The sequence below is a fragment of the Teleopsis dalmanni genome, chromosome 2, assembly GCF_002237135.1.
Source record: "Teleopsis dalmanni isolate 2A chromosome 2, ASM223713v2, whole genome shotgun sequence".
In the NCBI taxonomy this organism is placed as follows: Eukaryota; Metazoa; Arthropoda; class Insecta; order Diptera; family Diopsidae; genus Teleopsis; species Teleopsis dalmanni.
The window spans coordinates 178,781,506-178,797,165 of record NC_051847.1 but is presented as its reverse complement, the minus strand read 5'-3'; the positions used below and the strand labels follow the sequence as shown (position 1 = coordinate 178,797,165).

General features: G+C 29.2%; 1 protein-coding gene across 1 annotated transcript; it reads right to left on the bottom strand.

Moving 5' to 3' along the window:
- Positions 1–263: 263 nt before the first annotated feature.
- Positions 264–10,018, bottom strand: LOC119682529. Its single transcript, XM_038095989.1, has 3 exons — positions 9,623–10,018; positions 7,078–7,333; positions 264–759 (listed from the first exon to the last, which is right to left on the bottom strand). The coding sequence occupies exons 1-3, from the start codon at positions 9,773–9,775 to the stop codon at positions 458–460; spliced, it is 711 nt and encodes a 236-aa protein (XP_037951917.1). The 5' UTR covers positions 9,776–10,018; the 3' UTR covers positions 264–457.
- Positions 10,019–15,660: the final 5,642 nt, after the last annotated feature.

The window sequence follows — 15,660 nt, the reverse complement described above, 5'->3', positions numbered from 1 at the left end:
TTAGTTTTAAGTTAAAGTTAAAAGTCTAAAATTAGCTATACAAGTAAAAGTACCGAAGCATTACATACAAAAGAGTGAAAGATGCAGGAAAGGAAATGCATTTGTTAGATACTTTTCAGTAGACGGTTTTTGTAAGATTGCTTGTTAGAGATATTTTTTTTTAATTATTGCAGTTTGGTTTATTTGAACGCTTATTATTTTTACACAACCTTAGCGAATAAATATTTAATTTTTATTTGTTTTTGTTTAATTTTTCTTATAATCGCTTCAATTAAATAAATAAATAAATAAATAAATAAATTTGAAAACATGGCTTTTTTTCTCAACTGAACATTGCACTATAAAAAAATTATTAAATAATTAAATAAATAAATTAAGTCCACCAGTACTTTATTGCACTCGTTCCACCTAACGCGCTCCCATAGAGAGTATATATCGTCTATAGTGTGTTATCAGTTCAGGGTTTATATGCGGCATAGGCCAAGTTCTGTGCTTGACGCAGTGAACGTCCGTAACTGTGTTCATCGTGTGAGTAGCTTGGATGCGCTACAACTTCATAATTCTCTTTCTTGGATTCCATCAATTTCTTCAAGCCAATAATACCCGACAAAAGTAAAGCAATCTTACCGATCACTAGAGCTTTGAAAGAAATCAATGCCAAGAAACCAATGGCAAGTGGAAGGAGTGCAGCCATTTTCAATTTGAAGAGCAACAAAAGTGGCAATAATAACTTCTTCTTTTGCTTCTTCTTACCGCGAGCTGTAATTGAAAAAATAAATTAATAGAAAAGGTGAAAATCAAGATTAACATAAATCAAGATATAATTAATGAATTAAGTTTATAATAAGAGAAGAAATGCATTCAACATTTTCACAACGTTTTCACTTTAAGCTTATTTAGTTTGCGATTTATTACTCATACGTCAGCGAAATGCTGTGGAGATATTAGCAGCCGCAGTTGTTGCAATGCTGTTGAAAAGTTGAAACAGGCTTTTGATGAAACAGTTAAGATACTGGAAATGCATATTGACACATCAAATATGCCAACGAAATTAATATGCATTTACGGTTATCTTCATGAAATTATAACAACTTTTCTATATAGGCAACCACAACTCCAACTCCAACTTCAACTTCAACTCCAACTACAGCGGCTGCGAGCAAAGAAAAATGCCATGTAAAAGTCAAACTATCTATGAGATACTGAGATACTTTATTGTGTAGCGGCGATCTAATTGGCAACGCTCATAAACAGCAAATATAAATGCGATAATTAAAAAATTATTCAAGCCAAATGAAAATATTTGAAAAAGCAATAATTGAGTTGTGTCTTGTGTATATGTCGGCAAAAAAAAAAAATTGTTGAGGGAAAAAATTCGTAGAAATAAGCAAAAGTATCTGTTTGTTATGCTGGAGTCGTTTGCGAAGTAGAAATTTTTATTGATTGTTTGTGCGCTAAACGCATTGTCAACTTCAAATGAGTTTTGGTAAAATATCTCGTTTTCGACTTAATATCCAGTGACATCCTACTTATCATACACTGCATGTCTGGCACACTTGTTTGTATTGGCAGCATTACTGCAGCTGCTCGAGCGACCACACCTCGAGTTGTCCACTTTCTTTTCAAAAATTACATTTTTGCAATGTATCGAAAATTGTGATTAAAGCAAAATTTATGCGAAAAAATTTAAAGAATTTCATAAATAATTTATTATATTTTTTCAATTTATATTTACTAATCCAATGTCACTTTAGTTGGAGTACGTTTCCTTTTTTTAGCCGAAAGTGCATTTCTCTAATCGATGCCAACCTCACTACGCCTCGTGCATTCTTTGAGCTGTGAAAATGTGCAAGTTTATTGCAAACTTTTATTTGGCCAATTTAGCAAATCTATTGCTAACAAGCAGACGAATTGTATATCATTTATAGTTAACATTTATTCGTGTTCACAATAAAAATTTTTGAGTAATTAACACTTTACGTGCGCCGTTTGCGTAAAATGAGAAAGTTTGCCCGCCAACATACGAACTGGCAATGATTTGGCCTGGCCTCGTTTTATTGCCAATTTAATACGTTTTATGTATAAAAAGATACTAAAATATATAAAATATTTAAAAGAAGTGATAATTGATAGTTTTAATACAAGCGGCATACATGAAATACAATTGTATCTTATAGGGGCTTACTGTGTGCACATCACTTTCGAAGAAACTTCACAAAACGTTCAAAGAGATTTTGACGAAAGTAGAAGTGACTGTAGTTTATGAGTGACACAAAGAAGTGACAATATATACCTTCCCATAATTCATTACTGTATAACTATTTAAATGTAGTAAATTTTAAATTGTTCAATTATTTTTTGAAAAGTTTTTAAATGAGATGTGCCTTAAGTAATGACCACTTTTAGTTGCAATAGTTAGTTATTTAAGTAAAGTCTAATATGAGAAAATCGGTATTATTTGAAATATATTTAACATAAAATAAATTTTTGTTTTTGTGAAATAAAAATTACTTTCGGAAGACGGAATGTCTTCTATTTGGTTAGGGTCTGTTGCACCACCAAAGATCAACCCTAACCCTATCCAAATAGAAGACATTCCGTCTTCCGAAAGTAATTTTTATTTCACAAAAACAAAAATTTATTTTATGTTCAAATTACTTTCCGTCTTACGAAAGTAATTTTTATTTCACAAAAATAAAACTTTATTTTATGTTGATGGTCGCAGTGCCCCGCTCCGTTGGGAGCTGATACCCTGTATATTTCTATTCTATTCTATTAGCTAGTTAGTTGAAGTAGAAGGAGGAATAAATCCTCTTCAATTAGCTAAGAAAGCCGCTTTGAATCTATAATTTATCATAATAGTTGGTTTAAGAAGGTCAAACTGGAACCAACCATAAGCATTTATAAAGGCGAAAGTCTGGCCAATGCTAATACTGCAGATATCGTTGAGTGTGTTAAAGAATGTGGCCACCAAAAGCCTAAGCCAAACCTGGACATAGACATAACAGATGTTCTGGTGTTCGTTCTTCAACAGTTGCAGAAAATATCACAGGATGGGCCAAGTTTAGATCCTTGCCGTCTTATGATTCAGTGCCCTGCAAAGACAGATATCAACCTAGATACCTCTGATTTGTTTCTGTGTATTAACTCAGAGGTTCTGCATTTAGAATAGATTGGCCATGTACCCCTTGACCTGACTACTGGGTCAGCTCATACTAATGTAGTATGAAAAGGAAATTTTCAAAACAAAAAAATTTCTAAATTTTTAATCAAGTGAATTCTAGAGCCGACTATAAAACTGTTGTCTACAGCAATCTTTGGTAATAACTGTTAATAATTAGCAGTACATAATTTCGACTATCAGTTTAAATAATGTTAACGGTTAGTTTATCATTAATACTACTATTAGAAATTATAATGATTCAGATAATGTTCTGATACTATTATCGAATTCATCAAACCTCTTCCGCTATATCAAATAAACAGTTTAGTATATGTAAACACTTTAGAAGTGGTAATTAATTAAGTATTTAATTTTAATATAAAACTAACTATAATTTAAATTGCTGTTAAATTTATTATTTAAATTTATTATTTTAAAAAAACAATTATCACTAAAGTTTCTTCTATTGTGAAAACGAGAACTAAAATAATAAAATTAACAAATGGGAAAACTAAGTGGTTTGCATATTTCTGTAGAGATGGCAATAGCTAAATACTTTTATATATAATATGTAGTTAAAAAATATAAAAAATAAAACAAATTATTAACACACTTTAATTAATAACATATTTTGCAACTGCGAGAAAACAAGACATTTAAGTGGCACTCAGGAAAAAGAAATTTTTAGCTGATAAAATAAAATTAAATCGATTTGTTTCATTCCTGTTTAATAACCGGGCTTAAGAACTAGTTTAACTACACTTTTAAGGTAAAAAATCTCTCCTTAGTAGTGTAGAGATGAGGCTATTGGTGGGTTAGCTAAAATGTCACCATAGCCCGCATAGCAATCTGAATAATATAAGTTCAAAGATATAGTTTATAGTGATATAATGATCTTATAGTGTTATTCATTGCGGTTCCCTGGTCTCTTCTTAGCCACTAATTGAATATTAAGTCAGAAGTAATTATTTATTTTTAATATGAAGAAATCTTCAAACCAAGATCTGAGAGTCTACCACCTGGGATCGATTATAAACATAAAAATCTATTATCATCGCCTTTCACAGTTAAGTGGAAAAATTCTCTTAATTTCTATTTTGGTACTTCTTTGGGTTTACCTATTAAATGGAATTCTTTAAGAAATAATGGTCAAAAAAAGTAGTAAAAATGGTAGAAACTAGTGTTACTACTATCAGACTAGTTACTATTATACTACTTTGCGATGTAGATAAAAAATAATTTACTAAGTTATCTACAAAATCTTTTCATATCTACTTAAATGAGTAGTATAGATTCTTATAATCTATGTCAATTTTCCTGTCAATATTGAGTCTATTGTCAGAAATCATTTTGAAATTTAAATCATTTTGTAACCTTCTAGAGATAACTGTACCGACTACTGCACCCTTATAGTTTTGATTTAAAAGCATAATTTCAGTGATATATATTTAACAGAACTATGACTCAAGACATCATTTTTTTACTTAAGCTTTGCTATTTTATAGTTTCAATTACTAATAAACCATTTATTTTCTTAAGATGTGATTGGTTAATTGTCCATTTGAGCGCACTACAGGTAAAACTGTAAAAAAATTCCGGTTACTAGATCTTTAACATATAGGGGAAGACCTACATAACATTAAAATTCACGCCTGAAGCTGCTGTTTTATGCTTCGATTAACACCAAAATATTTTTATAACAAGGTAGATACAGTATTTGCACCTATCTTAAAGCAGATTATGGTTGGCATATATTTGTGTCTCTGATCGCATACAAATTAGCTAACGTAAGAAGTGAAGCCTGCTAATCATTTACATATGCTGATTAGGTACTCGTTAAACTGTAAGGATAATATTTTGCTTGGTCACCAAAATGATACAAACTGACACCTGTAGACTTCTTCATATATTATTGCTAATTATTATTCTGCGATAATTACTGTCGTACTATATTACGATAAGAGCTTGTAAAACTATTTCGAACATTTAATAGAGTCTACTTATAGGAAGATCTTACAGCTAATTATGATCCATGAGAAAGTACGTTCTTAATAGTCAAGATATCTAGATAACAAACCTGCTATAATACTAACATTACTTTGGGATATCTTAATAAGATCTTCATATTATTCTAGTTTCCTATAAAGCCTATAATTTATTTAAGGCCCCTATTTATCACAAAAAAGGTACAAATTATAGAAACAAGTAAGCACTGATGCGACGAAGAGTAGTACTTAAGCAAATATTATAGTTCAACTAATTAGAAAATAATTAGTTTGATTTTATCTATAAAAGTTGTTTATATATGTTAAATGTATATATAAAAGTTGTTTATATCATAAAGATACAATCTCTATTTAAGTTGGTTAGATAGCAATGTTAAATGTACATATCATACAGTAAAGTAGACAAAAATGATCAATAGCATTTAGAAATAAAATTAAGTTATGTATTGAAAATGACTTCACTGATTATGATTTACTTAATTGAATTAATAGTATTTACTAATTGAATCTCTTCTTCTTCACTCACGTCAGCTCTACTTATCTACTTCTATTTCTATGAAATAATAAAATGGTGTATAGAATAGTACCAAATATGAACCAAAGTATTTTTACGGTGCTTTGGAAACAGTCAAACGAAGAAGATTTGGATATCAACAGCCTAGCTAAGCGCAGCAGAAATGTTAAAAAGAAAGTAATGCCTGTGCCAGCTCACAGCACCTATAATGACGGATAAGCTAAAAATTTATCGCTAAGTTTAAAAATTTGTGTGCATAATAATTTTCAATGTTAAAGCCACAAGCACTCAACTTAATTAAAGTGTATTACTTACTAAGTGAAATGATAATGAGAAGTAAAAATTAAATATTGTGAATAAAAAAAAGTAGAAATTAATCAAAATAAATATTAAGATATATTTTAAAATATCAGTGATGTTAGATTTTAAATGACATCAATAAATAAATGTAAACATTTACTATGCTATAAATTTTCATTCATTTGAATAAAATATTTTCTTAGTAAACATTAAATAAAAATTTTCAAATAAAATAATAAATATTCACTATTTAGTATTATTTTTAATATGAAATTAACATTTTACCAATTTATACTTTGTTTATTGAAATGTGAATCGAAAACTCTACTTCAACTATTATTTTTATTATTTTTATTCAATAAAATCAGCACCCAATACTCATGTATCTGCTGGCCTCGTTCGGGAGTGCAAATAAGTAATTTCTTTTGATATGGTAATGCACGCAGTAATGCATTTCTGTAAAATGATATCCAATTATGTTTTATTTATTGTGGCAAACTGTTTGAAAACGAGCCATTTCAAGTGAAATTTGCATAAACTAATTCATTGCCATTTCGAAGAGTTTCGCAAATGGATTAGAGTAACTGTGAAATACTCGAACAAAATTATGTCAACAATTTGAAATATTGTCAAAGTCATTAAACAAACATTATTGGTATCGGAGAATGCCTAATAGATTGATGCACTTTGTGGATATCATAAATTCAATAAAAAATTGAACCGCCTAAAGCGTCTTTCCGCTGTTTTGGTTTTGAGAGATACGTGCAATCGTCAGCGAACAGACAGCAAAGCTGAATTAGCAACTTCAGATATTCGCATTTGGCGTGAGTTTGCGACATAAGATACGAGTTGCTAAATGCAATAAAATTACTGCTGCACTTGCATGACGACCTCAAAATATAAACAATTTTAACAGTGAAAACAGGATTACCCGTTCGCTCAGTAACCCAAATATTAAAACGTGATTAAATCGATATAAATAATATGAGAAGAAAAAAAATCATACTTTAACTTTCATCGCAAGTTGTTTTCTGTTTTTTGTTTTCTGTTTTTTGTTTTCTGTTTTTTAAAAATTTCTGTTGTTGTTTACTTACATTCTTCAAGCGCACGTTGCATATCCTGTATGGAGTCTTTTGGTACTTTGAATTGTAGAGTGTGTGTGCCGAAGAAGCGCGCCACACGTTCGACCAATAGTGAATCAACCTCATTCTCGCGAGCCTCAGATTCTTCGGGCAAGACGACTTCATTGAGTGAACGTCCGACTGGTATATCATCGGTTTTGATCAAGGAAATGCCATCAGTCAATTTAACGTCGCCATTCTCACTATCGAAGTAGTGTAATGCACGTTCCTAAGTAATTGAAGAACATAAATGTTATTACTATTTAATAATATATATTATCATGTTAAATTCACTTGCAATTTCTTCTTAATATTTGTATAAAAGAATAATAATATTTATTAGAAATAATTAAATTAAAAGTAATTGGAGATATGTTCAACTTAATATTTTATATATTAATGGACAAGACATTTTTAATATTACTAATAAGCTTACTTTATACATTGATCCGCTAATGCTACTTTTATTATATAGTCTAAAAATCGAATCGGAATGTATTCTAAATAATTTTTTAAAAACTATTAATATTACAATTAGGTACTAATAGTTAAAGTCGGCTTGAATAAACGCAAGAATGACTTATTAAGCAGTATGAGTAATAAATAAATAGAATAACTTTCACTACAACTGTAAGCTATTAATTGATATAATTAGCTTAAGAGAATACAAGAAGAAGAGTAATATAAGAATCCATTATATAAAATCAGTTTAAAAGTACATAAAACTGACTTATTTAGGAGTATGTGTGATAAATAATAAAAATGACCTATACTCTAACTATTAAGTACTAATAGACAAAATAAGCTTAAAAGAATATAATAATTATTTATTTATGTGTATAATTATATATATATATACAATAAGAATGATTTCTCTTGAAGAAGTGGGACAAAAATTCTAATGCATCAGGGCCTTCTCGTAGCCTTCTAGCTGAATAAACATTTGTTTTTGGAGAATTTTGGTTTAGTTCTTTTTTAAGCTATTCTCTAAATTGGTTTAGCCTATCACTACATTATCTCTTTATGGGATATGTGTTCTACTTTGGGAATAAACTATATACTTTGATAATAATTGGTGCTTCTTTGGAAAAGATTCTAATTATAAAGTGAAGTTAAAAATTGTATGTACATTATTCCAATCACTGTGATTTTAGATATATATATATAAATATATATATATATATATATATATATATATATATAACAGGAAAGGTTTTAATAAGCCAATAAGTAATGCTCAACTTTTTTTTCATAATTTCTTATCATTATCATCTTATCAAATTGGTGACTTTTGGTACTTTTTCTGTTTTTGGTTTTATATCTATTTCAATCTTCGATTAGTAGTGAAACATGAAGATTCTTATCAAATATTTGCTACTTCTTTTGAATATAGTTTCGAGTTATAAAATATGAAGATTATCGGTTATATTAATATAAAGGTTTTAATTAATAAAAATATTTGATTTCTTAAAGGCCTTTGAGGGTGGAAAAGATAAATTATGATTCATATCAATATCATGAATAATTGGGTTTATTATTACACCTGAAGATAACTTATTTTATAAAGTATATATATTTATATATATGAGTATAAATATATAATAAAAAGTAACTATTATTAAAAATTCCCATATTTGAAAGAATAAGTTATAATACTGGACCTTTGTCATTGTTAGCAATTTGAAACATATACAGATGATAAGAACAGATGTATTTAGCAGAACCTAACACTAAGATATTAGCAGATCTTGTTTGGTCCAAGTGAACAAAATGTTTAATCAAAATTATAAACTGCTTATATAACTTTCTTAACCCTGTACTAGTGATTCTCACTTAACATATATTATCAAAACTATTGATATATAAGACTAAAAGCTTTCAATCAGTTTGAAAGTGATGGTAAGACAGTTCTTTAGAATAAAAAATCAATGCATGATAATATATGATAATCACTGACGACAATAATTGATTGGATATCCTATTTCTGATATAGAAATATTATACATTTTTCTATAACTATATGTAATTCACAAAAAGTGTGCTTTAGTTATTTATTTTAAAAATAGATTTTTTTCAATATAATCTGAATTTCTACGTCAGCATATCTTATAATTTTTTACTAGCAAGCATATAGTGCATAACTATTTTATATCTGAAAGATTTGAAAAGACAAAATATCTCTAAATTTTCAATAATTTGTTCCTTTTTGTATAATTATTTAGACTTAACAAAAATTGTTTATTGTTTATATAATTTAAATAATTTTCAAATATTTTTAACATAATTAATACAGCAAAACACTACCACTTTTATTATAAACATTTTATTAATCCCAAATAAATCTAGTAAGGATGTATAAAAAATCACTTTCTCAGTCGAAGAGAAGAGACTTATTTTTCTAATACGTTCCAATACTTGTTTCTTTCACTTTCAATTATACACAAATATTTTTATCACAAATTTATATTAGTCTTTTTCCAATTCAAATCACTTCATTCAATTTCTTAAGAAAATTTACCTTGATGCACAGAACCATTGAACGATCACCGCAATCCTTAACAATTTTCAAAGCACTGGACAAAAGATTGTCGCTTTCTGAGGGGGATCCATTCGCTGTGACTGCAGCAGCACTGGTTGCCACCAGGGCAAACAAACACACAAACTTAAACATATCTCTTTTAGTTGAAAATTTAAAAAAAATTAAATTTTTAATCCACAATCTATATGGTTTTATCCTTTAATACTTTTAATCCACTATTATTCAATTTTTTGGTTTTTGCTCGTTGATAAAGCGTTCAATTGAACGGTTAGAAGGCAACCGGTAAACTGTGACTTGAAGACGTTTGTGGGTCGAGTTTTATTACCGAACTCGCAACATACACAACATAGTATTCAATAGCTGAGAAAACGTTTAATGTATATTCACTAAAACAAATATTCACGTACACATTTTGTTAACAACAACCAACAACAAGCAACAACAGCAGCAACAGCAACTACAGCAACTACAGCAACAACATCAACGACATCAACAATAAAACAATAAAAGCAGTTTACGCGATACACGTTCGAGAAAAAAAAATTACTCAAAATTACAGAAACTACCGATAATAACTCCAGTGCGTTGAAGCCAAGCTTACAATTTAAATAAGCCGCGCATAAACGAGCTGCTGTTTTTGTTGTTATGGTTCATTTTGCCTTGTCTGAAGCCATTGACAATGACAATGAGCCGCACTACGCAGACACTTACCCAAGAGCTGCTTGCTGCTCTTAAGTGCGGTTCCAAGCTGTCATTGAGTGGCTTTAAAGCCGCTCTTGAGCTGTTTTTGCATATTTTCAATGCAAAAAAAGCGCCAAGCAGTAGTCATAATGTAATTTCAATATTTGTGAAGCTTCTGTTATTGTTGTTGTTGTCTTTATTAAATAACTGTAAATGCACTGTGGAACTTATTGATTATTTGCAAAATATAAATTTTAATCGTATTTACAAAACATGAATAAAAGTCAGATTTTATATTTCAAAGGCTATTATTATTCTCATTATTTTTTTTTCTTAACATAACGGGCTAGTGTTTTTTTCAACTTTTTTTTATTGCTATCCATCACGCCCCTCCTCCTATCTTACGTTCTTATTGCAAATATTATCAGCAGTCATTCACTGTTTTACTTTTTTCTTTATATATTATGTATATTATACAACATATATTATATATATATAATATAATAATATACCTATAATAATAATATATATTATATATATTAAAATATAATATGTATATATAATACATTATGTATATATAATATATATATATATTTGACTTTCGTATGTTGTTAAGGATTTTATTGATATTAATGAGATATTGTCTCTGACAGAGTTTTCAGCAAAAAATATAAGCAGTTTAAGCATCAGACCGGTTTCATAATGTAAATTGGAGTCACAAAAAGAGGAAGCAGTTGAATTACATCAGTTAGGTATATATGTCAGACATTAAGTTATTTGACTAAATTATGGATCGAGAACGGTAGCTTTCTCTGTTAACCAAATCAACCGTAAATTAAGTGAAAATTTGCTGAAATCGAAATTGGAAAACATAAATGTAAATAGATTGGACGTTTGTTATGAAAACTTTTAGATAATATGATCCATATGGTATTACAGTACACCACTCAAGACAGCTGACGATAATGTCAGAGATGATGAAAGTAAAACAAAATGAACCAAATTCTACAAACAAATAGAAATAGTAACAGAATATAGTAGACAGTGAAGATTACAAACGGAGTACCTCTTTCTACTATAATGGTTAATTGAAATCTTCCAATTACTGGACCAAGATTAATATTCTTATTAATTTAGTGTTTTAAACATAATTATGACAGTTTCTTTTTTATTCCGCCATAATAAAAGTAAAAATGAAATTTTTTAAAAGCGACTTACATATAAATATTTCTGATCTGTGATTTGTTATATGATGTAATCAGATACGTTAGGACTTAATTGTAGTTTCAAAGAGGAGCCAGAACTTATATTATCTAGAACAGAAAAATCTTTTTGACAGTTTGTAATCTTTGAAGGCACTCCAGAGTGCTTTAAAAATATTTCTAAAATACTTGAAAAGTTATTAACTCCATTATATTGCATATATTATATTAATTAAGTTTCATTATAATGATTGTAATCATTATTTGCATGACACATTTTTGGAATATTAAGAGTTATTTAACTGTACATTGTTTTTGTGGGAAGACTTTTTTTAAACCCTATATATAATCTGATATTGTAAATAACCCACGACCTCTTCCTAATCTTATTCGGATCTTCAACTAATAACAAATCTTCTCAATTTTGGCTAAGTACTTAGAATAAAATTTTATCTTCTTATCTTTTAATAATTGTCTTATCTTTTATGCAAAGGGTTAGGGTATTTAAACGTAGTCGGTTACTTGATTATTTAGTAAAGTGTTAGAGAAATTTAACAAAGACACACGAAGATCTCTGAGGTAGATACACTAGGAAGTATATGTCGTTGAATTATATACAAACATTGGTGAATTCGGTTCCTAGATGGCTGCAAAAAGTTATAAATGTTAAGGAAGGTTATATATTTTTTTTATTAATAATTAACATTAATGGGTCAAAGCGTTTGCTTTGTTCAGTTATCTATATCAAAATATGTGTCAAAATACTTATATGCCACTTTACTTTTCTGTAATATGTTTTGTTATATTCGTATATACATTTTGCGATAAAGAAATATATCTTTTCAAGATATTTATTTTAAATATAAAAATATTAAATGGATTCCTTATCAAAAGACTTATACCGTTGACTGTTTATCTGAGTATCTCTACATCAATTCGATAATAATTGCTTTAAAATTATGAATTTCTTGCCACAGTGCAAAATAAAACTTATGAAAAACAGATTCTTCAAATAAATTGAAAGAATTATTTGAGCGACAATCAATGAGAATTGGATTTTTCTTTCTGTTTAACTGAATTCTATCCAAGTTTTTCGATAAAATCATTTTTGGAACATCAACGTCAGAAAACTGATTAATCGTTGCCGGCAAGAAATGTTGTCTGAGAAGTGCGTAAATCATCGCCAGTCAATTTCTTCACGTCGAAAACTTACAATGGTGTGGACTGCAAAATTGACAAAAGTTGGAGGAGTTGGAAGAGTAATTGCGTAAAAACTGTGAACTGTTGTTGACTTAGACAGGCTTGATTAAATATTGTGGACACGTGATGTGATATGGACAAGCTGCAACTGCGAAGACAACAGCGTCGCTTCACCGCCGTGCCTCTGCTTCGACAGTGGCAGTGGCAGTAGCAGTGGCCAAAGAGTACGGAATTATAAGAGATGGCTATGGCATTGGCAATTCGTATCTGAATATGTGTTAGTAGCGTTGAGCGTATGTCTCATTGCGTAGCTCCATACTTTTATTGACGTTTTATTGTTGACTCGACTAAAATCGACAGACGATAATAATATTTTCTTAAGATTGATGACCATTAATTTGTTGCATTTGAAAAAACGTCTAAAATTAAATTAGAGTAAAATAGAAAATTAACTAGTTTACTTGCACATAATAAATATATGAAAAATTTCACTTTAATCTGCTACCAAAGAAGCTGAAGTAGAGTGTGGCTTGTTACTGCTTGGAATCACACATTTCAGCGTTTTGTTTGCAGATACTCTCGTTGGCATTTATTCGAGTGATTTGTATACTTCGACTCACTTATCTATCATTTCTTCTATTATCTCATTATTATTTCAGTTAATTTTTCTAATAAACTTTACTTTTTATGCATATGATCAAAATGTATCTTTTGTCACACGTATTTACGTAATTAAAATATTTTTTTTTTAATCAATTTGCATTTAAAGAATTAAAGTGCACGAATAATAACTTAAAGTTCACTTTTACTTCTTCGAGAAAAATGTTAAACTGTATTGTAAAAAGTGAAAACACAGTTGAATGTGCAAAAATATTTAAGTAATTATTTTATATTTATTGTCTTAGTGTTGAAAGATATTGTCTACAGATATTTAAAACTAAAGCAATTTGTAAAAGTTCAGAGATACTTCTGTATGTTGCCATAGCTTTATTTTTAATAACAACATACGGGTTAGCATTGATATAGAAGTAAATCTATGGATACCGCATTAAAAAATTAGCTCCTCATAGTACATGACCTCAGGATTACTATGATATAATATACACTGTCAAATCAAAAATTTACTTTTTTTTCGAATTTATAAGTCTATTGCAACCTTACTCCTTGCTAAGGTTGAACACAGTTTTAATTTAAATATTTCCTTCTTAGTGTCAACAGTTGATTTCTTCGGAATATTTCACAGAATCTATAAATTCCACCCAAACAAACAAATCTTATAAAAGCTAATATACACAGTATTTAAATGCGGAATATTGCACAACGGTTTGCTATTAAACACACTTGACGTAGTCACAGGAGTAAGACAAGGGAGCCCATTATCACTACTTCTATTTCTTCTCGTGGTGAACGAAATGATGCGAGCATCCTTAAAAAGCAACAAAGATATCCAGTAAAATCTATTCATGGAACTGAAAGTTGTGAAATATAGAGGTGACGTTTGCCTACTCAGGCGTAACGTCTGAGTCATACAAGAAAATATTAAAGCACTTGGAGTAAATGCAGTAGTCGCCGGCCTAGAGACAGCAGTCAATCGGAAATGGCGTTGGATAGGCCATAATCTTTGCAGTTCCCATGTAAACATTGCACGCCAAGTTTTGAGGTGGAATACTCAAGTCAGCCGTCAACTTGGAACGGCAGCTAGAGCTTGGAGGAGGACAATTGAGAAAGAACTATGAAAAGTCAATTATTCCTGGTATTATATTTGCCAAGAATCAAGTAATAGAATCCGATCCTAAAAATGGTGGAGGTCGTATGTTCCACTGGAATAAGAGGACAGGACAAGAATAATTGTTCATTTATTGCAAAAATTATAAAATTATTCTAAAAGGTGAAAATACGTATATTCGTTTATAAATTAAAATTAATTAATATAGGGGCTAACAGGATATAAAATGTTTTTTTGGTTTAATACAAACAAAAAAAAAACTATTACACATCTACATTTAACATCGATTTCTGTTGAACTAGTTGGAACCGAAATGCTATGTTGACAGGTCTGTAACCCTGATAGTGGTTTATTTACCTAGTAGGTAAATTCAGAACTTGCGAAGAAGTGGTAATTATATTGAGAGCATTAGACACCTTGCAGCTAATTTCGGTAGTTTCTAAGAGGAATTCTATTATCTCATTACTATTGTGAGATCTTGTTGATTATCTGTCTTGTTTGTTATCTGGTTTATTTCACTATTATTAGTTGCTAAGGACAGTCTCATTTTCTTATCACTATAGCCAGGCCTTACTAATTATCTATTCTGTTTGCAAAGGTATGATGGTATAAATAAATAATGGACACTTTAGGAAAATATCCAAACAGGTTATTTTACTCCATTGCTGAGTAAAATAATCTGTTTGGATATTTTCCCGAAGAGTCCATATTTTATTTATACTGCCAAATAATTTTTCTTCACTACTTTGTCTTTTGGTACCTAACGAACTACAAGTATCGAAGGGACACATTAAAATGGTTTTTAACAGATAATTAGTAAGGCTTGGCGCTATAGAGGAGTATTTGAGCGAAATGAATAATATAGAAAACGAATAAATTAAATTTTTTTAATTTTTATGGAAACCTATGTTTTACTTTAAGATTATCCATTCATAGCCCAATCGGCTAATTAGCAAACACATTATATGAAAAACAAAAATATTAAATGATTAAGGTAGTTTAGGTCATAAATATACCAACATCTTAAAAGAAAATGAGAATTATAAATGTAATTATAATGAAAATAATCAAACATACAGACTTATGTATTGGAAATTGTTTTTTAATTTTTAATTGATATTACGACATATTTTTAATAAGTTTTGGATTATTACTGGGATAAGCTCGTTTATTTAACAGATAAAATTATAACTGTTTTTAAATAATTA